The 26,232-nt window shown below is 38.7% G+C and overlaps 1 protein-coding gene and 1 pseudogene across 1 annotated transcript in view; one reads left to right on the top strand and one right to left on the bottom strand.

The window, feature by feature from the left end:
• The window catches only part of BAZ1B (bromodomain adjacent to zinc finger domain 1B), a 56,190-nt gene that overhangs the window by 21,353 nt on the left and 8,605 nt on the right, over positions 1-26,232 (bottom strand). The window contains exons 2-8 of the mRNA XM_027527678.1: positions 23,732-23,848; positions 21,232-21,376; positions 17,554-17,755; positions 14,239-14,360; positions 12,053-12,250; positions 2,312-4,013; positions 288-426 (exon numbers count right to left, since the gene is read on the bottom strand). Of these exons, the coding sequence (XP_027383479.1) occupies positions 288-426; positions 2,312-4,013; positions 12,053-12,250; positions 14,239-14,360; positions 17,554-17,755; positions 21,232-21,376; positions 23,732-23,848 (2,625 nt within the window). The remainder of the gene's footprint in view (positions 1-287; positions 427-2,311; positions 4,014-12,052; positions 12,251-14,238; positions 14,361-17,553; positions 17,756-21,231; positions 21,377-23,731; positions 23,849-26,232) is intronic.
• Positions 6,846-8,292, top strand: LOC113883738 (annotated as a pseudogene).

Consider the following 26,232-nt stretch of genomic DNA (forward strand, 5'->3'; position numbering starts at 1 on the left):
TCCACACAATGTACACAGTTAAAATATCTTACTATTTTTAAAGGATTATTAGGATTACATTTCTCCTACCACAATTTAAGCTTCCTATCTGTTGAGTCTTCAAGGATAAGGTCATGTCTTATCTAGATTCATAACCCTAGCAGTTGGCCCAGTAATATACAAATAAATGAGCGATGAGCAAATCTGTGTCCAATATCCACAAAAGGGGAAGCCTGTCTAATCTCAATACTAACTAGCAACACTATAACAGCCCTAAGAGATGATAAAAATTGAATCGAATAACTTACCTGTTATGGTTTCGATCTGTGCCAATTGGAGTCCTCCGCATGACTAGCTTTGCCTTGGCGATCCCTTCCTGGAACGCCTTCTCGGCAGCTGCTTTGTGCTTTCGTATTCGTTCTTCTTCAGCTTCGCGCTCTAGTTTCACTGTTGAAGGTAAAAAGAAGCAATGATTAAATTTTTTTTCTAGCGAATCTTACAAATTTAAACAAGGAGTGAAAAGTGCCTGGTATAAAGCAGATATTCATCAAACCTTCATTTCCTTCTCTTTATTCTGACCTGTTGTTAAGAAATAACATGTAAGGCAGCAATTTCTATCTGGTCCTTCTATGGTCTTTGAATTTTGGTGACGTCTCAGCCATCAACTCAGTGCAAAATCTGTTTTCTCCAAAACTTAATGTCTTATTAATTTTATAATAAATTCATTTTACTTTATTGACAACTTTAAATGTAACCTTAAAACAGTCCTCAAGTGGAATTAATTGAAACATTTTCTGACAAGACTAGCCACAGGATCCTCAAAATGATCAGGATGAATAAGACCAGAATAGTTATTTCAAAACACAAAACAGCACAGTATATCAGTGCTGAGGAATTTAGAAAAAAAGAACTGAGAAAGCAAGAGCAGGGAAGCATTGGCAGATAATAGCAATTACTGCCTACTTAATACAATTTATCAAGTTATTCATCAAGTTAACACTGTCAATGATGAAAAAATTTTTTAATCCATTTACTTGTGGTCATTCCTAAGTTTATTCTATCTAGATAGAAATCTCCCTCAACAAAGAAAGAAGCCCAGGAATTTTGCCTTTTAAGTTTTTCCACAACTGTCACAAACTTTGATACTATAAATAAGGTATTGCTATTTACAATGCCAGAAACCTTACTGCTCTACTGACTGTAACACCTACAATGTAGCAAGAAACTGGAAAATGCATCAGTCTAGAGATGTTACTTTAAAAAATTAAGACAAATTTCATCTATTTAAAACCAATACAGGGAAATTCCTAGGAGGTGCAGCAGTTAGGACTTGGCACTTTCACTGCCGTGGGCCCTAGGTATATACACCCATGAAAAATGAAAACATATGTTCCCACAAAAACTTGTACAGCAATGCCTATAGCCAGAAGAGTAAAACGAAACAAATGTCCATCAACTGATAAACGGAGAAACAAAATGTGGCATATCCGAATAGTGGAACAATATTTAACCATAAAAAGGAATTAAGCGTTGAAACACGCTACAACCTGAACCTTGAAACCACAGTTAAGTGAAAGAAGCCAGTCACAAGAGACCACATATCAACTCCACTGGTATGATGTAACAGAGCAGGCAAATACAGAGACACAGCCATGCGAGCGGACTGCTTAGGACTGGGCGGGATGGGATCACGGGAACTAAAGGGCATGAGGTATTTTTTTGAGGTGATGAAAGTCTTCTAAAATTGACTGTGATAAAGACTACACATATCTGTGAATATATTAAAACAATGAACTGTACAATAAACATGGATGAGATGTATAGTGTGTGAATTATTTTTTAATAAAGCTGTTTTTTTTTTAAGTTCAGACTTAACGGTGCTAGGAAGCCCCCGGGTTTTATTTCCTTACATCTTAATAAAGGAAAGATTAATATCTGAGGTGCCGACCAAACTGAGGGCTTCAAATACCTTGTCATTCAATTGGTAGAGCAATCTTGAGCATATGAGGATAAGCAACTTGCTCAAAGAACCATATAGCTAAGTCAGAGGTGGGGTGTAAACCCAGGATGGCCCATTCCCAAGTCGTACGTTGTTTCCAGCACGTCTCCTTGTGGATCTGGTCCTTCACTAGAGCCGGAAAAGATGCCACCATCACACCAATCCAAGTCAAGCTGTGCCTGTCAACCAGAATGCCTGGTTGAACACTCCAGCAAGACTCTTACTCACGGAGGAGGATCTGGGTTATCACACACAAAAATAACTGAACAGTTGTGACACATGAAGACACTACCATGACACCTTAGTGACTTCCGTCTTTCCACAAGATTTTACCTTTCATTTCTCTCTCCTGAATCTCCCGCTCCTTCTTAGCCTGAATGGCAAGCAGTCGTCTGCTCTTCACAGCACTAATCATGTCTTCAGCTTCCGTATCTACTTGGGGCTCAAACTTGACGACTTCTTTTTTCCTGTCAGCCTTGCCCAGCCCATTCTCCTCTTTTCCATTTTCTTTGTTCCGGGCTTCCATTTCTTTCCGCTTCTGCTTCTCTGCTCTCTTCTTATCATTCTCTTCCTTCAGCACAGCGAGCCTCTCCTTCCATAGCTCTGCAGACATCTGCTGCCTGGTCTCCATGTGGTCCTGCACGGAATACGTCATGAGAATCCGGTGGCAGAGGGCTGTCAAGATCTGCAGTTTCTCTTCTGATGTGAGTTCAAAAAATTCAGAGGTCTCCAGCTTTTCTAGGAACTCATCTTGGACCTCATTGTCCTCGAATGACGCAGAGTCTTTATTGTCGTCCGCGTCTGAGCCCTCGCTCTCTTCCTGAACGTCAGATTTGCGCAAGCAGAGCCGAACCAGCTCTGACACAGAATGCAGGGTCAGAGGGATTTCCGACAGCTTCATTCCCAACTCACCATAGTCTTCTGCTATTTCGTCTTGTAACAAGGTCTGCAGGAGGATGACCAACACTCTATTCAAGTATAAAAAGCCACCCTTCTCTGCGCTCAAGGCTTCCATGAGGGACACGGCAGTGATGGGATACTGGGCATCTGGTAGGAGTAACCCGGAGTAACAGCTCAAGAACTCCACCACCATGGCCACGTCTCCAAAGAGTGTGTTGGGCAGCCCCTCGGGGGTATCTACCAATTTAAATGTTGGAAGGGTTTTGCCAGTTAACTCTTGGTCCTCGTACCGCTTCTGTTTCTCTAGTCTCTCGAGCATTTCTTTCTCCCTCCGCTCCTTGGCTTTCTCCTTCAACTTCTCTTTCAGCTCCTCTCGTTTCTTTTTCAGATATTCTTTGCGCTGCTCTTCAGACATAGAAGCCCACCTCTTTTTGTGCTCTAGAAGCTCGAAGCGTTTTTGAACAATACTCCGCAGTTCTTCCGGGAGACGCGCTCTGTCTTCGCTGGAGAGGAGACGAGCTGTCTTGGAGATCACGCACGACAGAGCACTCTTCTTGTCCTCCCTGTCTTTGTTTTCTTTGTAGTACGCAATGAGGTGCAGGGCGGCGGGAGGCAGGTGTTTATGAGGCTTGCTAGAGGACCTGGGGGTGCCCCCGGAATTCCGCGGGGCTCGAGTCACCTTCTGAGTGCCTTTGGCCATGTCCAACAAAGTCATCTGCTTCATTTTGGTTTTAGGGGTCTTCAGGCCCTTCTTGGGAGATTTCGAATTCCCTGTGGATTTCTGTCCGTTCAAGATGCCTTTGCCTCTGCCCTTGGCTTTCAAAGGTTTGTCACTATGCTTCCCAGACTTCTTGCCAGGTGGGCCTTTCTTAGGAATGTGAAAGTTAGCATGTAGCTTGTTGGGCGACATCATCTTCATCACTTCCTCCAGATGCTCCTCTGGAGATTTGGAATTCTTTGAGTTCTTCACTTTGAGTGGCGAGCCGTTCAAGGATTTCTTCAGGTGTACGTGACACCATAACTTAGGATTTAGTGGTGAACTGAGAGAAGAGTTGTCTGTCTTGGATTTCTTTGAGGGCTTCCTGTCTGGAGATCCAGTATTCTTCCTCTTAGTAGATGGGTTGAGAGTCATATACTAGAATTTAAGAACAGAAGCAAAATTAATTGTAAAACCTATTTTAAAGAAATACTATTTAAGCATACTAAAGGCCCTCTTCCCATCCACTCAGGTAAAGCTATACATTCATTCTCTTAATGGACACTCCATCCCTGAGAAAACAAAGCCATCAATGTTAGCTAATATTTTATTTAGCCTTCTCCACACAAAATTCTCCACACCGAGACTTAAGAATCTATACTCCAGGATGTCCCTGTAGGTCCAGTGGTTAAGACTCCATGCTTCCACGGCAGGGACACAGGTGGGATCCCTGGTCAGGGAACTAAGATCCCACATGCCATGCCGCATGGCCAAAAAAAAAACCCTATAATATTAGGCATTTCTGGTATGAGACTACTTTCTTACATACAGATTTTGAGCCTTTCAATACTTTAAAGAAATCTGTGAACTCTTTTCCTGGAAACATAGAAAAATTATGTACACAATTTCAGAGTCCATGGGACCTAGATTAAGGACATCTGATCTGGATAATGGCAACATCTGAGAAATTTTAATATTTACTGCTCGAGACAGATTTGGATTTTTATCCTTTAAACTTCTGTTACAACTGGTGGTATTCTGTGCTTAGGATGAGAGAAAGTATACCATTTAAGTATTTTTGTTTAAATTCAGAAGCATATTTCCTTATTAAGAGTATCAGTAAGTATATTAACAACAAAACACTGTTCATAAATAGGAATCCCTCCCGATCCCTGGCTTTCGGGCTCCCCACACCTCAAGAACCCACTCCCATGAATACATTATTAACTACAAGTCTGATAAATTTTCAACCTCATACAATTCTCTCCTTGATTATCCTCTCACATCTTTCAAATTCACTCCCTTTAGCACCCAACGCCACAATCCTTCAATCCCAGCAGAACCATTAATTCATTAATCCATTAATTCTATAACATTTTTACCAATCTCACTTCTTCATCCTTTACCTAGATTAAATTCCAGTCAGCCATTCCAATCAACCCTGCATAAATCTACAGTTCCCTTGCTCTATCGTATCTAGTTGGTCCTAGCCTGCATATGTTGAGCTTAAACGTAACTAGAATAAAAGACACAAGGACAGTGTGTGGACCTACTTTAGATCTCCAACTCATTCCAATCGTAGAGAATGACTTAACAGGTTAGAACCCAGTCAACCTGTCATGATACCACTGTTTCTACTTAAGTGTTTATTAAAACAAAAACACTGTTGATTTTGATGCTTTGAAAGGATATAATTACAAAGAGAAAAGCCTGGCAGTTAAAATAAACTACATGAAATAATAACCAAGCAATGAAAAAGTACCATCAATTCAAAAAAATTTTACTGTTTTAAGTGATTAGGAGAAAGACTAGATAACCCCTAGAATCCTTGATTTCTATTACCAAAAGCAGTTAAGCACACAGAAGGCACTGAGACACAGAAGAGTGTAACTTCAAGTTTCTGCCTTTAACAGACTAACTTGTAAAGAACCAGGCTGGAGGCAGGGGAGCAGACAGACTCGGGGGAGATGAGACCACAGGCAAGGAAGCCACTGGAGCCCATCAAGTATGAAATCAGGACCCTTGAAAAGCCAACAGCGAAACGGCTATGGTGAAGCAAGTCTCAGTGATCATACAGAACACTTATGCTCTTGTTAGAAGTAAACAAAACAGGTACAGTAAAATTTAATAAGCTGTACTATAATGCCAAATAAGATTTAAACATCAAGGATTTACGATCATCAGAGAAACAAACTCACAGACCCTAAGTCACAGAAGAGGTAGAGATACAGTCTGTAATGAACGAGTGGGCTATACTTAAGCAATCCTTCTGGCTAAGTTCTCTAACTTTAAAGGCCAATCTGCCCTTTAAGAACTATAAGCAATTACAGGTTACCATCCCCCAGCAGGCTGTTTTCATTCCTTGACCAAAACTAGATGTTCTGTTCCCCAATTATCCTCAGTATGGGCTGATAAAAAGGTTTCATAGTTTATAGAATATATACATTATCTGTGACTCAGGGCACATTTTCCCCAGAGGCAAGAATTTCCCACTTCTAGTTCCCCATAACTCTTATTTCAAAATGTTAAAAACAATAAGCAAAGGTAACATGTAAGTTGTGGGCGGAATAGCAACAAAACTTCAAAAAAAAACAATATTTCAGAGACCACCCTACAAATCACAGACTAAGGCCCAAAATTACCCTGGCAGGGATTAAAGATAAATACGTGCTTTCCAAAAGCACATATCCTACTTCAGCTAGACTTGGAAAATCTTTAGAGTATAGACATAACAAACTGATGCTTTGTCTAATGTGCAGGATAACAGATTATCTCTAAAGTCATTCCAAAAATTTATCACTAAAAAGGAGATGAGTACGAGACTTCATTTTTACTGTTTTTAATAGATATCTTTTAATAGGATCTATGATAATTGGGCCACTTTTTAATTTACTGCTTACATGCTTATTCAAAAAGCCACTCAAGCATAAATTTCTTCTACTTAGAAGCACTGTATTCCGCAGAAATGATTATGCAAGAAAGAGCTGGGAGGATGGCTTAGCCATGAGATGGTCCAGCAGCCCATTTTTATTTATAAGGTGTGTTTCTTTGCCAAGCCACACCATGTGTGTGTGTGTGTGTGTGTGTATATATATATGTTGTTTTTTTTTTTTCTTAAAAACGAAAGAAATTAACTCACCCAACCCCCTCCCAAAAGGCCGGCTCCCCGCGTGAGCAGTCCTTCAGTAACTGGATCATCTCAGCATAGGGCATGCTGGGCAGCCACAGCCAGTGGGAGCCGGCATGGCTGGGCTCAGGGGGAATCTGAAAAAGTATAAAACCACGTATGTGCTAAGGGTCTACCCTGTCCCCCATTCAGCAAAAGTAATCTACTAGAACAGTGCAAAGAGAGGGAGAAAAGAATGGGCACCTGGATTGGCAGTATTATAGCTTTTCTGGCAAAGGCCCTTCTTAACTGATAAACAGGAAAAAATTATTTATGTCTCAGGAACATAAGAGGCTATACAATTCCATAATTGTGTCTATAATTCCACACTTGTTCCCTGTCACCTGGAACAAACCACCACCATAAATAAGGAAATCTAATAAGATAAAAATGAATAAACATATTTATAGCAGCTCATTCAGATTCTAAATTTAACTTAATAGTTAGCAGTAAGAACCCTGAATTAGAACACTTTGGCAATCTACATTCTGATTCTTATTTCACTCTTCTCATTTGCCCAAGGAACCTGTTCGGAGCTTCAAGATAACATTCACAGAGTGGGTTCCTCTTGATTTCCAGATGCTTTTACTGGCAAACGTGTGAAATGTGTTACTATAAAATAGTTTTAAGTGCTCTGAAAATCACTTTATTTTTTTAAAGTACTTCAGCTCTAGTCTCTAATTCATAACCAAACTTTATACACCAAAATTTATTCAAAGAAAAATTTTAGGACTATAAACACTTGAAATTTCAGTTATTAGAGATAAGAAATATCTTCTAAAACGTACAATAATTAAGTTTCACTAGTAATGAGACAAAATTACACCACATGCCTTCTGATATGATTCACTGAGAAGAATACAACAACAATTCTGTGGTATTTCTAAGCATGAGGATATAAACTCAAACTGAGGAGCATTATGCAAAATAATTGACTTGAATTCTTTAGAATGTCAAGGTTTTTAAAAGACAAAGGAACTGAGATTAGGGAAGACTACAGAGACAGTTAGCAAAATCGGAGTTAAAGCTGTGGCTCACTTCTTCCCACACTGACAGCACTCTCGCAGACATGGTGACCATTCCTAAAACCAGTTGGACTTTCTGTGGTCAGTGCCAGAAGCACCAGCCCACAAAGAGACACAGTCCAAGAAGCGCAAGGAGTCTCTCTATTCTCCAGGGAAAGAAGAGTTACAACAGGAAGCAGAGTGGCTATGGTGGACAGACTAAGCCGGTTTTCCAGAGAAAGGCTAAAACCGTAAAGAAGATTTTGCAGAGGCTTGAATGCACTGAGCCCAACTGCAGATCTAAGAGAATGCTGGCTATTAAGATACATGCATGTTGAGCTGGGAGGACGTAAGAAGAGAAAGATCCAAAGTGATTCAGTTCTAAGCTTCTTATTTTGTTTTATTATGAAGATAATAAAATCTTGAGATTATGGCCATTTAAAAGAAAAAACTCTAGATCAGATAACAGTATTGCTTTGATGCTAATTTCTTGATTTTGGTAATTGTACTATAGTTATTAATAGAAAATATACTTGTCTTTAAGGAAACACATATCCAAGTATTTTGCAAAATGGCGTCCCATCTTATAACCTACTACAAACGGCTCAGAAAAAAATGTGTGTGAAGACAAAAAAAAAAATGTGGTAAATATTAACATTCAAGGAATCTACTTGAGGAATACACAGAAATTCTTTGTAGTATATGTCAGTTTTTCTTCATGAAATTATTTCAAAATAAAATACTTTGTAAATGTATTAAGAATCATATTAAACCAGGCTTCCCTGTCCATCACCAACTCCCGGAATTCACTCATACACACGTCCATAGAATTGGTGATGCCATCCAGCCATCTCATCCTCTGTCTCCCTTCTCCTCCTGCCCCCAATCCCTCCCAGCATCAGAGTCTTTTCCAATGAGTCAACTCTTCGCATGAGGTGGCCAAAGTACTGGAGTTTCAGCTTCAGCATCATTCCTTCCAAAGAACACCCAGGGCTGATCTCCTTCAGAATGGACTGGTTGGATCTCCTTGCAGTCCAAGGGACTCTCAAGAGTCTTCTCCAACACCACAGTTCAAAAGCATCAATTCTTCAGCGCTCAGCTTTCTTCACAGTCCAACTCTCACATCCATACATGACCACTGGAAAAACCACAGCCTTGACTAGACGGACCTTTGTTGGCAAAGTAATGTCTCTGCTTTTCAATATGCTATCTAGGTTGGTCATAACTTTCCTTCCAAGGAGTAAGTGTCTTTTAATTTCATGGCTGCAGTCACCATTTGCAGTGATTTTGGAGCCCAAAAAAATAAAGTCTGACACTGTTTCCACTGTTTCCCCATCTATTTCCCATGAAGTGATGGGACCGGATGCCATGGTCTTCATTTTCTGAATGTTGAGCTTTAAGCCAACTTTTTCACTCTCCTCTTTCACTTTCATCAAGAGGCTTTTTAGTTCCTCTTCACTTTCTGCTATAAGGGTGGTGTCATCTGCATATCTGAGGTTATTGACATTTCTCCCGGCAATCTTGATTCCAGCTTGTGCTTCTTCCAGCCCAGCGTTTCTCATGATGTACTCTGCATTGAAGTTAAACAAGCAGGGTAACAATATACAGCCTTGACGTACTCCTTTTCCTATTTGGAACCAGTCTGTTGTTCCACGTCCAGTTCTAACTGTTGCTTCCTGACCTGCATACAAACTTCTCAAGAGGCAAGTCAGGTGGTCTCATATTCCCATCTCTTTCAGAATTTTCCACAGTTAATTGTGATCCACACAGTCAAAGGCTTTGGCATAGTCAACAAAGCAGAAATAGATGTTTTTCTGGAACTCTCTTGCTTTTTCCATGATCCAGCGGATGTTGGCAATTTGATCTCTGGTTCTTCTGCCTTTTCTAAACCAGCTTGAACATCAGGAAGTTCACGGTTCACATATTGCTGAAGCCTGGCTTGGAGAATTTTGAGCATTACTTTACTAGCGTGCGAGATGAGTGCAATTGTGCGGTAGTTTGAGCATTCTTTGGCATTGCCTTTCTTTGGGATTGGAATGAAAACTGACCTTTTGCAGTCCTGTGGCCACTGCTGAGTGTTCCAAATTTGCTGGCATATTGAGTGCAGCACTTTCACAGCTTCATCTTTCAGGATTTGAAATAGCTCAACTGGAATTCCATCACCTCCACTAGCTTTGTTCGTAGTGATGCTTTCTAAGGCCCACTTGACTGCACATTCCAGGATGTCTGGCTCTAGGTGAGTGATCACACCATCGTGATTATCTTGGTCGTGAAGACCTTTTTTGTACAGTTCTAAGGTTTACAAGACCACAAACACACGCCTATCACCATATCAGGCTCTGCTCAGATAACACTAAAAAATTCTACTTTTCTAAATAATTTTTCTCTCTCCCACTTAAGCTCTCCCCGCCAGTCCTTTCCTAACACTATTACGCACAACTTGCTTCCTCTCTCCAGACCTCATCTCTCTCTACAGTAGTTGTATTCAGCAGCCTCCCAAAACACTAAATTCTACTAAACCAAAGACAAAAAAATTTTTAACCTATTGCTTTTGGTTCTGATTTTAATGTGTTACTGAAGCAAGCACAAACCCATTGCCTTTGGGACAGGCAGATCACAAGTGATCAACTTTAATTCTCCATGAATTATTTTAAATTTCCTTTGTATCAGGAAAGAATCCAAAGTACTCTTTCATGGTCTACTTATCTGTGCCTTAAGTATATTCTGTCTTGGCTGTGATGCCAAAAAGTTTTTTAAGACAGCTGATTTTATAAAAAGGAAAAAGAAACATACATAAACTCAAAAAAGAAGGATCAGTGAAATATCAAATAATATTGGGGAATAAGAAATTACTCTTTAGAGATGCAAAATACATAATAAGATAAGTATACGCTCTTAATTTGTAGACTGGTTATCTTACATGACTCCCCATTTCTCTAAGTAGAATCACTGTCTTCTTACGGCAGTTGTCTTAACAAGCTTGTACTCCCTAGTCTCCATCTGAATTACAGCCAAATTTCATTAAGTTAATATTTTAAGCCCTCATTAGAAAATTTCAGAATAGCCAATTTCTTCAGAAATTGCTTTTCAACAGATAAATTCCTGGAATTCTAAGTCTCTGGCTCCTACAATAAGTGTGGATCAGTTTTTTTGTTCTAATAAAACCCAGAGACCTTTTATGTTATTCATATTATTTGAATCACTAAGCTAAAATACATAAAATACAACTGTAAAATTTTAAAAGGAAAATATTTAAGGACTTAAAAGATTCAAGAATCTTAAAACTCATTTACAGATGATTTTATATAGAATTCTTTATCTTTGCTTGATCATGCTGGCCTAGAATAAGAAAACATGGTAATGCTAAACCATGGTTGGAGGTCTTTTCCAAGGTTTGAAAAAATATATATATTTCTCAATATACTTTTGCTAGCGATATCAACATAAGATGATTGACATAATTTAGTTCATGACTCACTTGTAAGATATCCTTAGTTTTTCATAATTGTAAGGAAGATATAAAAAGAGAAATCCTGAATTCTGACTTAGTTTTAATGCACCAGCAGCCCTCTCCTGATCACTTTCTGGCCCAGAGATCAAGATGAAATATCAGTATGTAAATAAGTAATTTTTATCAACAAAAAGGAAATAAATACCCTCAAAACCCACATTTAAAAAATATTACTGAAGAAACCCTGAGATGGAAAAGGCAATAAGAAATCCAAGGCCAATGTCTTAGCTTCTGTCGTTTACTTTCTGCTGGTTCTAATTAGACTAGTCTCAGTTTTCCCATCTGGAAAGTAAGATTAATACAGATATACCATATAACTTCATCAGAATATTGTGAAAACCCAGTGAGATAAATAAAGGGAAAAAAAAAAACAGAGGGGAATGTTAGATTTTCTACTAATTCTTTTCAAAGATGTTAGTATATTTGACCTTATCTGACAATACAAATATCAGCTTTCATTTTTAGCAATCAATTTTCAAAATATTTTCAACACCATACCTCATTCCAAGAAAGATCTGAGACAAAAAAGCACATGCATGTAATGTTTCTTTGTTTTAATTATGCAATCACAGTAAAAATAAGTCACATTAGAAGAGGAGATATTCAATGCAACCTCTCTCCTACCAACCCCATTATCACCACCTATATGAAACAGATACATGTGAAAAAATTTTGAATTCATTATTTAAAATTAGAGTTTAAAATCTACTGTAAATCTAATCCTATTGGAGCCATCAGAAAAAATAAATTCATTTAATAGTGTCCTATCCTTCTGTCCAAAATTAAGGTGCCTTACCTTGTATGGATCAAGCAGAAAGTCACTGAATTTGCTAGGCAGGGAGTATTTCTTCACTAATTCATCTTCTACCACCCAAGGCGCATTTTCACCAGTACCAGCCCGTAACGCATTGTGCCGTATAAAGTATCGAAGTATCTCCTTATTTGGTGGGCGTTCTGTACGAATCAAGCTGTCTGCTGGCACATTACTGATGATCTAGATTAACAAAGAAAAATAACTCATTACTGGGGTCAAAAGCAATTTACCAATGAGAACAAAGATCTATACTTTCTCCAGAGAACTCCTAATTCCACCTATACAATAGGGTTATCACCTTTTTCAGAGACAGAAGGTTAATATATCTCAATTTGTCAACATGTATCAAAGTCTGAAAAATGCGTCTATCCATTGCCCACAGTTCCTCTTATTAAGAACTTAGAAATAAATGGAGAGTCATCATCAACTGCTTACAAAAGGCAGGGGGTGGGGAGGAAGGGAAAATACATAAAGGTATATCCATAAAGGACTCATGTTTCAAATTAAAATATCCACATAGACACTATGCAGACAACGGGGCAAAGAGTTTCTCAACCAGGACAGTTATAGAATCATCCAGGGTGCTATTACAATGCAAATGCTTGGGCCTCATCCCAAAGCTACTGAATCAGAAGAATTTGTGGTGGTGAAGTCTGGAAATCTGCATTTTTAATAAACTCCCTTGGTGACTATCATACGTACTTAACAACCTGAGAATACTGTTTTGGAAGAAAATTTAATGATACTCATACAGTAAATGAAAAAAGCAAGTTACAAAATATTATATACAGAATAGTCCCATTTTTGAGAGTCATTTAAAGACTAACCACCCATTAACCACATCTATATTCACCAATGATCATCTCTAAGTATGGGATCAGAGATATCTTTTTTCTTATTTGTATTTTCTATTTTTCTATAAAACCATATTTCACAGTAAACCATACTTACTACATGTAAACCAAACTATTTACAATCATTAATCAGAAAACAAACGTTAATTAGGGAAGTGATTGAGACTTGCTAGCAATGTTTTAACAACCCACCTTGCTGAATGGGACATAAAACATTTAGTAAAATAAATTGTATTTAACACCCAATTTTAAAATATAAAGAAATCCTGATAATGCAATTAAGTCTTCAGATCACTATCTATAAAACAAACGATTCAAAATGAAATAAGACTTGTCAACTTTTTGACGTGGGGAAAAGAAACAACACTCTAAAAGAGGCTTTCTCAGGCCTCAGCTCCTTCTTCTATTAAAAAAACCAGTGTACAGCTGCCTTCCACACCTAGCTGCCCCAAAACTTTCTAATAAGATTTTATATGTACAGAAATACCAGTACCTGAAAGCCACATGCCATGTTTCATGAAATCTAAGATGTTATTAATGAAAGAAAGACACATTATGCACCACAAAGAAAAAAATTATTGCCAACTGATACTAAGATACATCCTGATTCCAAAAGATACAAACGGCTATATATAAAATAGGTAAAGTCCTAATGTATAGCACAGGAAATTGTATTAAGTATCTTTTAATAAACTACAATGAAAAAGAATATACATATATATATATGTAACTGAATCACTCTGCTGTACACCAGAAACTAACACAACACTGTAAATCAACTATACTTCCATTAAAAAAAAAAGGATACATCCTGAATCTGGGCATGTAAAAATATGGAAATTGAACATCTCAGCATCAGTACTACATAGTACTAAGTTACTTAAACGGTATTTACCATTTTAGATGATTAGCTCCACAGATTCCTTGTAAAAGCACTGGTTAGAGTTAACTCAGTTTTTGAGCTTATTTTATTACAAATAGCTCTACTTTTAATTGGGAAGAGCTATTTCCTCAGGAAGTCCAAAACCACTGGAAACAGATTATTATTTTTTTCAGACAACTGACTTTGAAGCTCAAACGCAAATTACTCTTACACTCTAATAATTCCTATTAGAAAGGAAAAAGCATGTGCTCTCCTAGGAAAGAAAATTCAATTTAACTTAAAGTCATAATTACGAAGACCAGAAAACCACTCAGAATTTGTTGTAGAAACAAATTCATTCACACAGCACATCTATGAGCAAACTAGCTCTTGGGCCCTTCCTCACACAGCATTCATTCTGTGTAAGAGGCTCAATACAAAGCGCCACTAACCTTGTCCTCATCCTGCAGCTTCACATCGTACTTGTGGGGCAGAAACTTTGGAGGAGCCCATTTCCTCTCTCCTTTTTTTAATGAAGTAGGAAGTTTTCGTGGAGATCTGCGTGCTCTGTCATCTAGTCAAATAAACAGAAAATTAGTGGAAAAAAAAAGTAATTCTTTTAATTCTGCCCATTCATTCATTAACAATAACTTTACCAAACACGTACTCTGCAACCAGGCACCGAGTGATGGGACCCAAACATAAACTGTAAAGCCTTTACCTCAAGTAGCTAAAGTCTATGGGAGAAGTCAGTAATAACTACAAGGAGGAAAATACTATAATAGAGGTTGGTATAGGAAATTACTACAGGGAGAAAAATACTCAAAAAGAGAGAAGTATGAATTTAGCCTGGAAGATAGGCAGAGAAGACCTAGAAAGAACATGACCTGTTCAGAGACTACAAATAATGAGATACGAGTGAATATGATCTACATTATAATTTTTTTTAAACAAATCAGATTACAGGACTTCCCTGGTGGTCCAGTGGTTAAGATTCCAGGGGGCACAGGTTCAATCCCTGGTCAGGAAGCTAAGATCCCACATGCCACCTAGTATGGCCAAAAAAAAAGAAATTAGCCTAAAGAGGTAAGTAGAGGTTTATAAATTATAATGAACCTTGCACAACACTTAAATAGATTGGAATTTGTCTTACGGGCATAGGGAAACAAAGGATTTTTGATCTAACTAACCAGATGTACATTTTGGAAAGAGAACTAATGTGAAAAATTAAGAAGAGGAAAAAGACACTTTCAGCAGTCAGAAAATGAATAAAATGGGAAGGTGAGACTGAAGACAGGAAATCAGAAGATATAATCGTAAACATCTGAATTTATGTATCAGGAATGGTGAAGCGATCAGCTGAGACGACAGACCTGGAAACCAACTAGATGTGGGAGATGCTAAAGGCTTCCCAGTGTTCTGCCTTAGAAACCAAGCAGATGTGTTGAAAAATGAAAAGGAGACAGAACAAAATCATATGACAACAAACAAAATCTAAAGGACAGCAGTGGGGAGAGGAAGCAAACAGAAAAATAGTAGGAGAAAAAGGAGACCCTGATATTAAATAAACTAAAAATGAGAGTGACCAGCAGTGTAAAATATGAAAGTAAATAAAGCACACTAAGAAGCAAGCAGTGGATCTGGCCGTCAGGGGTCACCTAAAACCCGACTAGGGACAGTTTCAGGAGTAAAGAAGCACGAGTTAACACGTGAGGACAAACTCATGGTCCAAAAGCGGCGACAACACTCGCAAGAACTTTGGCTTGAGTGAGTCAGTCAGAAAGAGAACAGGGTCCAGGAAAAGGACGTTTTGCTTTTGGGAAATGGGACTTCATTTATAAGTTGAGAATAACCATTCAAGAGCACTGCAGTGCAGAATAATAAAGTTAACCCAATCCTGAGAAAGCAGGAAGGAATGGAATTCAGAGCAGGTATTGTGACCAAGAGGAAGGACAGTTCTTTTCTGATAGAGGAACACAGAAATTCATAACAGTGAGGTTAAGAATACAAAGCTGAAAAGTTCCTGCCTAATACATTTCCCCCCATAAAGTAGAAGGAAGACTACCTTGTAAGAAAACATTTTGAATACTGGAATTTGTCTATCATATTTCTGTGGAAATGCAAAACATTCAGAGTACATTGTAACATTCTTTGGCCCGCCTACTTCGGCCACCTGATGTGAAGAACTGACTCATCTGAAAAGACCCTGATGCTGCGAAAGATTGAGGGCAGGAGGAGAAGGGGACGACAGGATGAGATGGCTGGATGGCATCACCGACTCAATGGACATGAGTTTGGGTAAACTCCGGGAGTTGGCGATGGACAGGGAGGCCTGGCATGCTGCAGTCCATGGGGTCGCAAAGAGTTAGACACGACCAAGCGACTGAACTGAACTGAGCCTGCCTACCATTCTTTCCAAAGACTAGCAATAACATTATATCCCAAAACTGAAACCTAAACTAAGGCATGTAACATCCTAAAAAAGAAGCCAAAGTCTAAAACTAGGGGTTCCTAAGTACACAATGCTTAAGGAATAAAGCTAACAGCTGTAACACATTAGTGGTATTCTGATGATCTGATTCTGTGATCTTTTATTTTTGGCCTAGCTTGGAGGGATCTCAGTTCCCCCGATCAGGGATCAAACCACTGCCTCCTGTGGTGGAAGCACAGAGTCCTAACCATTGGACCATCAGGGAAGTCCCTTTCAATGATCTGATTCTAGTAGTGTTAGAGGACGTATCATCAGTCAACACTTAACCAAAACACTTTTCAACCTCAAGTCTTGGGTATGTAAGTAAAACTTCAGTATCAAAAAGAAGGAAAAGAGAAACTGAAAAACACTGATATCAGCATTAATAATACAGAGTGAAAAAATTGAAGCATCAACAACTGAGGTGGACGCATTACAACAGTCTCAGAAGTTTCCTTGGGACAAGAAAAGGACATCCCTTTAAAACCATCTGCACACGCCCAAAACATAAGGAGACACAAAACAGAATGGAAGCATACAGCATATGCTCTAATAAAATGCTCTAATTCAAACTTCATAAGTTACATAATGAGGTAAAATGTGATCCTCTGACAGTCAAGAGGAAGAAGCTCAACATACTCAAACCCTGTCAGTACTCATATCTTCAGAGATAGAAGAAATCTATTCCAGTTAAATTCCTAACTGACACAGATTTTTTTAAAAGGGGGGAGGAAAACCTCAGAGGATAAATAATTTTCCCAATGTGTAATGTCTCAATTCTTCAACTTTCAAAACATTATGTTAGGTCTCCAGGTCCCTACTTTTAGACACCATAGTGCTTCAGAATTCTGGCAGTTCCCATCTGAGAAGGAATGTGAGTTACAGATAACAGACAAAAGGAAGTACCTCAAAACCATTGCACTGGCTTGCAATGTGAAGAAGAAACAGGGATTAGAATTTATCCCTCCTACTCAGATCACCCCACTTCCAAGCCTATACAGATAATTCCAACTTAAAGAGAAAAAGAAGGCATTTCCCATCTTGAGTAGCTTGATATGTGCACACAGATTTCTAAGCAACTAGAGGAAATGACTTCCAAATCCCTTAATTGTGAAAGGAGATTTAAATCCTGAGTGACAGTATAGGTATGTTTTCCAAAGCATAAACAAACAAAAGCACGTCTATCTAACAACAAAATTCAATTACAAACTGAGTTGCTAGAGAACTCAAAAAAGATTTGTGCATAATAAAATAAAGAGTAGCATAGCTCAATGAGGAAAGACAGTATCATACATACTAATACTCTCTCTCCTTCCTTCTTCTTCTTTCCCAACTGCCTCCTTCTTCTGATGGTCCTGAGCGATTTGGCTAGAATTCTCTTTGTCGCTTGAGGGAGAGTCACAGGAGCCATCAGATTTCTTCTCAGTGGCTTCTTCATCTACTTTCTCCAAAGGATGAATCTTAACAATCCTCACTTTGAGCATTTTTTCCTTCCCAACCTATAAGAAAAGATAGGAGAGAGTCAAAGATAATAATTAAGAACTATAAACCTAAAGGTAATGGTGATACGCATTCCACATCACCTGACCAAAAAAGTACACAAAAACTCTAAAGGAGCCAAGTACAGTGATTTTTTTTCCAACCTTATTTCCCAGACCTCTAGTTTGAAATAGGACATCTTAAAAAAATAAAATGATCACCATCTAGTTCATAATTCATGTACCAACGTATTAAGGCCAAACCGTAACTACTATACAAACCTGATATGTGTAAAGTTCAAGAATTTCCATTTTCTAAAAAAATAAATTACATACGGATATCCAATTATTCCAGAACCATTTACTGAAGACTATCTTTTCTTCACTTTAATTACCTTTCCACCTCTATCAAAACTCAGCAGACTGTATGTGTGTGTGCCCACGCATGCATGCGTGTGCATATGTGTCTATTTCTGGATGCTGTTCTGTCCCACTGATATATCTGCCTATAATTATACCAAATTATACCATCTTAATAAGGTTCAAAACCAGAGAGCATCAGGATTCTACTTTTGCTGTTCTTTTTCAAAGTTGTTCTGGCTAGATTCTTTGCATTACAATCACTCTGAAATTTTTTATCCAATCTGACAATCTCTATCTTTTAATTGAAGCTTTAAAATATTTATCTCTGGAGAAGGAAATGGCCACCCACTTCAGTATTCCTGCCTGGAAAATCCCACGGATGGAGGAGCCTGGTGGTCTACAGCCCACTGGGTTGCAAAGAGTTGGACACGACTCAGCAACTTTCACCTTAGAACATTTATGTTACATACAATTATAGATATGGTTGGAGAAGGCAATGGCAACCCACTCCAGTACTCTTGCCTGGAAAATCCCATGGACGGAGGAACCTGGTAGGCTGCAGTCCATGGGGTCGCGAAGAGTCGGACATGACTGAGCGACTTCACTTTCACTTTTCACTTTCATGCATTGGAGAAGGAAATGGCAACCCACTCCAGTGTTCTTGCCTGGAGAATCCCAGGGACAGCAGAGCCTGGTGGGCTGCTGTCTATGGGTTCGCACAGAGTCGGACACAACTGAAGCGATTTAGCAGCAGTAGCAGCAGCATAGATATGGTTACATATTTTCTATTTAGTTTCATCAAAACTAAAAATGTCTGCTCTTCTAAAGACACTGTTAAGTAAATCAAAATACAAGTCCTAGATTGGAACAAAAAAAGCATATATATAGCAAAGGATTTGTATCCAGAAAATACAAATAAGTCTCACAACTTAAAAACAAGAAAATAATCCAATTTAAATTAAATTTTAATTTTAAAATGGAGGAAGATTTGAACAGACATTTCACCAAAGGAAACACAAATAAAAGGTAGCAACAAGCAGAAAAGGTGCTCAACATTATCAGTTATTAAAAGAGAAAATACTCAAGAATAAAAACCCTAGTCAAAGGGCATATTGTATTCAATAATGCCAAAGCAGTTACCGAAATAGTTAGCAATGGATGAGCAGCTCCACAGTCTTGTCAAAACTTGGCATTATTTTAACTTTTCTTTATTCACTAATCAGATGTGTATAAAATGATCTCACTGTGGTTTCCATTTGACTTTCTGGATTCCTGATGAATATAAACGTCTTCTCATACGTTCACAGACACACCTCTCTCCCTCTTCTGGAACTCCTCCTCCTCCACCTTGCAGTATTTTCCTTTCACCACTCCAAGTCCATCTCAGTCTTCTCGACCTTGCTCTGTGCTTAAACAGGCTGATCTTAATGAACTATATCAAAGGGCTCCTTTCTCCCTAGGTTTTGAGGAGTTCAACCCATGGGGAGCATAAGCAGAAAATCACAGGGTGAAAGAAAGCTGACACCAGGGTGACACTGGCATCTCCTGACTATCAGCCTCAGCAGGCTGACTGCTTCTCGCTATACCAAAGCACTTTTCTACAATTACATCATTCTCTCCTAGTTCCAGTAACCTTCCCTTCCCCTCATTTACTTGGAGTTTAGAAGCAGTAAAGCCTCTCCACTATTGACTGCCATGAGGTACTTAACCTTTCCTTGTTGGTTTTCCTTGACTTAGATCAGACTGTGATCTGAAGTTTCTTTTTCAAACTCAATTCAATTACACCATTTGAATAATACCATCTGTTTCCTGCCAGAACACTGAATGATATAAAGTGTGTGATTAAAACCCAATGATGATTCCACAGACATTACAAATATAAAAAGTAGCTGGGAGATACAGGGAGTCAAAGTAAACTGAGGAAAGAACAAGAACTTTGGAACCAGACAAGGACTTACTGGCTACTGCTGGGTTAACCTAAGCCATCACCCTCCTCCTTTTCTCCCTCCTTCTGAGGCTTCAAAAAAAGGGAGAAAAAAAAAAGGGAGTATTCACTTTCTTAGCCCCCTTGTGGCTGAAGATGGTTATGTAAGCCATGGTATAGTCAATAACATGTAAAGATAAAAGGGAATGGGGAAGAATATGCTTCTGATAAAGATTTTCTTACTATGCTTAGACAAGCATTTGCTTGCTCTGAGTAGTCACAATTTTACAATCAAGAGGCAACGAAAATAAGGACAAAACCAAACACACCAAGAACAGAACAGAAAGGCACAAGGACAGCCTCTACACCAAACTTGGAATTGCCCGCTTCTAAGACTTATTATGTGAGATAATCAACTGTCTTCACTGGTTAAGCTGATGCTGCCCAAAACGGCTGTCCCCCAGGTGTTCATATCATCACATCCTGGAGGTGTTAGAACTGCCAACTCTCAGGTCCTACCCTAGATCCTCCATGTAAAGTCTCAGGGGACAGGGCCCAAGAATGCATATTCATAAACCCTCAAAGTAATTTTATTTAGGCTAAACTTTGAGAAGTCCTGGCCACTGTCAGTCAGCTATTTCATTACATACTAGTACACTGTATCAACCTGAACAAGCTATTTAAACATCTAAGCCTGTTTACCGCCTCAGCCTTTCTGTGCAGATTCTATAAGATATTATATAAAGCAACCAGCCCAGTATCCAGTACATACAGAACTTCAACAAATGAATCTTATTTTAAACTTTCAAAGGACTATGTAGGGATTGCTTTAGTGTTATGTAAATAGTTTACCTATGACTTTAGTAAACCCTTTAGTAATAGTAATAGTCACCCTACCTATTTACTTCAGTGATAGTTATCCTCTAGTAATGGGCTGGAAAATTAAACAAACTTATACAGAAAGAAGTCAACTCAACCACTGTTGTAGGGAAATGGAAATCTTTTGCCTTAGATTCCATAGATTTGGACTAAAAATAGCTGAGTCTTTTACATAGTTCTAAAACTTAGTGATTAAAATACTTAAATGTTTAAAAATATATTTGATACTATTACATAAAGGGGACTTCAATATTACTCACAAAGAAATAATGTTGTCATCTGGTTAGTGAATCAAATCACATTAAAAAAATAAGTAAAAACAGGCGCTCACCTCAAAGTCACACTCTTCTCCCACTGCGTATTTGGTCATGATCTCCAACCAAGCAGTATCCACTAGCTTCTCTAAGGAGGCTGTGTTATGGTGAACCATTTCCAGGACAAGTTTCTCATACCAGGCAGGGAACTCCTCCTTCAAACTAAACAAACAAGTCATCAGTTTCCAAGAAAATGCGGAAAAGACTATCCAGAGAGTTATTCGGGTCAACTGAAAAAGTCCTTTAGCACATACAGGCAAGGCACTGGAAAATACAAAGATTATTCATAGAAGTAAATATAAACACCTCACCCTGTCCTCTGCAGCCAGGCACAGACTATCCTTCAAGTGTCACCTTCTTCACTAAATCTCGTGGAGTTTTCCCCAGCAACTCTAAGTTAGTCTTGCTAACCTCTGAATTCCCACTGTACTTTATTTCTTTGTGTGAAGGAGAGCAATTTATTTTCATCAATTCTCTGATCTGTTCCTAACAGCTGTCCACCTGATTGTCTTTGGGTTATCCAGGTACATCATCATATTACAAGCAACAATAACTGATCTCCCCCTTACTACTCTTTATTTTCTTTATTTGCTATAGGTTAATGGTTATCATCTGTCATTCGAAGAGAACTTTTATACACCCAAAAACACATCCAGAAGGTAGCATTATCTTTATTTTGTAAACAGCAAATTGTACATGTTTTTACAGTACAAACGATTGTGCCTAGGCACTGTGATGAATTTTAGCATAAATCAAACATGACACCTGCCCTCTAGTTTACAGGCTACTATAGGTGTCAGCAACAGCCTATGAGCCAACTCCACCCTGCTACCAGTACTTTTTTTGGTAAATAAAATTTTATTGGCACCTAGTCACTCCCATTCATTTATGGTATTATCAATAGCTCTTTTCACTGTACAACATCAAAGTTGAATAGTTGAGACAGAGACCATATGGCCCACAAACCCTAAAATATATTAACTGGCACTTTACAGAAAAGGCAGGCCAACCCGGAGTCTAGTACACTAAAAAGGTATAAACATAAATAACGCTAATTCAAAACGGAACAACGTCAGTGACCCAAGCAAAGAAACAGGCACCAGGTTAACAGACTTGACTAATTATTAATCAGTGATGGAGCCACTACTAGAGCCCAGGTCTCAAGTGAAGATAGTGCTCTGTTACACAGGCACAAGAGCAGAATGGTATTCATTACTAAACTGTATGCTCTCTGTTTATATACTATTAAGGGAAGTCAATGAGAAGTCCACAGAAAACGTTTTTACTCTGAATTTCCAAAAGGGTATTGTTTCTCTATAATAACTATAAATAGTTGTCTCACTGTATCTCACTGTTCGCTGAACCCGTGGTAGGCAAGGTGTGATGAGGGAAGCTGGAAGAAAACTTACGGAACCATAGGAACCACAGACATGTTTATTTTCTCCGGGTTGGCACAGCAGCCGTGAGGCAGCCGTTCTGACCTAGTGGACGTGGCCATAATGAAGCTGCAAGGGCTTTTCACGTGGAGCTTATATACGTTTACAGAACAAAGTGGCCTGTGCCCAAGCAGGGACCCATCGTGATGCGCATGCGCAGTGCTGTAAGTATTACTCTCAGCTGTTACAGAACCATGTATTTACAAACCGTGGGGTGAGAGCGAGAGAGCCTGACTACCACCACCTTGGCTACTTTGCGCTTTCTCTACACAGAGCATAATCTTTAAAAATTATGAATCAGGGACTTCCCTGGTGGTCCAGTGGCTAAGACTCTGAGCTCCCAGTGCAGGGGGCCCAGGTTCGATCCCTGGTCAGGGAGCTAGATCCCACATGCTACAACTAAGACCCAGAGCAGCCAAATAATAAAATTAAAAAAATAAAAAATTATGAATCCCCATACTGTACACCTGAAACATATAAAACTGCATATCAACTATATTTCATTTTCAAAAAAAAAGTAGTGTTTTATCATCCCTAGTTCCTACTTATTTTTGCAAGCATCTGTTGTCTAAATTCTGAGTATTTTCTTTGAAAGGATACCCAAATACACCCTTTGAACACACACAGAATTTTTTAAGATTCCTCATTTAACCATCCCACTCAGGTAAACTATCTTCAAACTGTGTATTTATTTTCAATAGCTGCTATAAATACTGTCTTAAATTTCAAATGACCACAAAATACAGAAAATCCTTTGCTAATTCGCTGCCTCTGTATTACTTCTAGATTATATCAGCTTCCTTTGCTTAGAACCACATTCCCAGAGTATTTATAAGGGAAAAGTATACAGCAAGAATATTCAAAAGCCTGGTACATACCTAAGTTAAGTGTACGCACAACTGTATATCCCACATACTGTGTTACTCACAAAATGACAAGAGGCAAGACACCAGTACATCAATACAATGCATTCCAATTTACGCCCCATAAACTTAAATACAAATACGGTTTTGTGGTTAACAGTCCCCTTTTCCTCATCATGTGAAGACAGCGTTAGAAGGGCAGTGCTTCTCCTACTTACAGTTCAGCAACCTCCTGCTCCTCCTCCCAGGCCTCCTTGTGCGTGAGCTGACTGCTCCCGGTACTCTTACACGTCCAGATGCGCTCACTGTATCTTTCCAAGCGGGCTTCATACTCTCTGTGAGCAGTGGCTCAGGAAAACGATACTCAAGCAACAGACAGACTAATCCACAAACTACTTATCATACATGGAAAAAACCACAGTATCCTCTCTGTAATGCATAGCATAAACTGAAGTCAAGAGTTTTCAGCTGGCAAATCCAAGCAAGATGATTAACACTATTCACCCAAATTTCACTTCACAAGACTCCCACAGAACTAAGAATTATAAGAAAAGAATTAAGGCAAAATAAAACCCAAGAGATAAGGAATAAGAATCTAAGGTATGTGAAATTCACAACTCAAATGAAAGAATCAGTTCCACAGTAAGATAAAATGGCTACACCAGTTTCCCAGGCAGTTGGGAATAATAACCCTGTACACACGGTCATGATCCATTTACTAATAATCTTCCAGTCTACCTTGGAAACACTTCTTGATTCTCTTGGGTTTAAAAAATAAATACCATAAAATCCTAAAAATAATTCTGGCATAGTAGCACCCCACTCCAGTACTCTTGCCTGGAGAATCCCACGGATGGAGGAGCCTGGTGGGCTGCCATCTATGGGGTCGCACAGAGTCGGACACAACTGAAGAGACTTAGCAGCAGCAGCAGTATGTATCCAGAGTTATGTTATCTCCAGTAACACCACGTTCACAAGTCATTTACCAGTACTTAGTCCATCTTTGTGAGGGAGAGGGAGGAAGAGATCATCCAACTAGTGCCTGTACATGGGAACCTTCCACACCACCCCAACTGGAGTTCATTATCAGCCAGCCACATTCCAATTCAAATGACAGGCAACTAATTTACTTTTATGCACAGGAGAAGATGCTATGCAGGAAAACTGACACCACAACTAGAGAATTAACTGCCAATCTCTGTACTTTCCAAGTGACAGTTTCTATAATGGTTGAAATAAAAAGTATTTAAACAGCTCCTCTTGTAATATTACTGAACAACTAAACAAATAATTCATTTTTAATATAAAGGAGATTCTTGGTCTTCTAGGGCTATTATGAGTTAAAAGAAAAATGACAGGGATAAATCCACAAATAATCCAAAACTGTAGTTTTAGTCAATAAATAAGTACCTTCTCTCACTGTATCATTCTCTGGATCTGCCAAAAACAAAACGTCTCTTTTTCCTCAGGGGGGTGATGATAATATTTAAATGATTAAACTATTAAAACAGAGTACCAGTGAAAACCAGGAGTCAGACTTCCATAGAGCCCTATGCAAATCCAATCACTGAAAATTTATAAAATCCTATGGTGAAAATGGACTAGCATGGCTTCCATAGGGACAGTAAATCACCAACAAAATGGGTTTGTTTTCTGTTTCTCTATTTGCACCTGGGGAGGGGAGGTAAAATAAAAACAATCAGTAAGTGGATTTATTTAAACATTCAAAAAGCTTAATAACATTCTAATACATCATTCGTCTACACTGAAGAAATGTACTGCACCATCAGAGAGAATATGAGATTAACAAATATATCCTAAAGAGAAAGCATTACGTTTTTATTAGTTACTTTCAATAGTTGGAATAACGTGCCAAGTCCATTCTCCTCAGACTAAAACCCATATGGCCAATAGGACTGCTACCACCCAGATGCCTCAGTGATTCCTCAAATCCAACTTTTTCTAAACTCTCACTACCCCTCCACTCCTGCTCAAACGTGCTCTTTAACAGATACTCCCAATCTCACTGAATGGTCCAAGTCAGAACTCAGGGACTCATCCTAACCTCTTGAGCCCCCTTACTGTAACCACTTACATACTTTTCAGTTCAGTTCTTTCTCTCCCATAACAGAGCCATTCTCCAAATCCAGCTTCTGATCCTCATTTCTCAAGCAGTCATAATATTTTAAAACATTTAACTGGCCTCACTGGTAATCTTCTTCTCAGGTCCTTTGTGCTTCTCACGCTCACATCCTTTTTCTCCCCAGTCTCATTTGCTTTTAAACCCATTTCTTCTGATTTAAAAATCTCACTTGCCCTCAGGCCCCTTGAAATGCAAACATGTTACAACGGGAAAAATACTCTGACCCCCCCACAGAACTGAAAACCTCTTATCAAGATTTTATTGGGTTTTATTTTCTAAGATTTTTATTTTCAGAAGGAAAAAAAAAAGGAAACTAGTTTCAAACAATATATATTCAAATAGCAAATACTGATTGATTATGGTTTTTCAAATACAGTAATGACAGTCCCTTCTACCCTGATACAAGTCTTCCCCACCCGCCTTTGAAAATCTTTATCAGTACCGCATTCTCCTTCTGGGTGGCCTCATCCACTCCCATTAACTTCAATTACTATCTACAAATGCTAATAACTTCTATCAGCAGCTCAGTCCCCTCTCTCTGAACTCCAGGCCCATATATAGATATATACTAGCAAC

This window comes from Bos indicus x Bos taurus, chromosome 25 (assembly GCF_003369695.1).
Source record: "Bos indicus x Bos taurus breed Angus x Brahman F1 hybrid chromosome 25, Bos_hybrid_MaternalHap_v2.0, whole genome shotgun sequence".
Taxonomy (NCBI): Eukaryota; Metazoa; Chordata; class Mammalia; order Artiodactyla; family Bovidae; genus Bos; species Bos indicus x Bos taurus.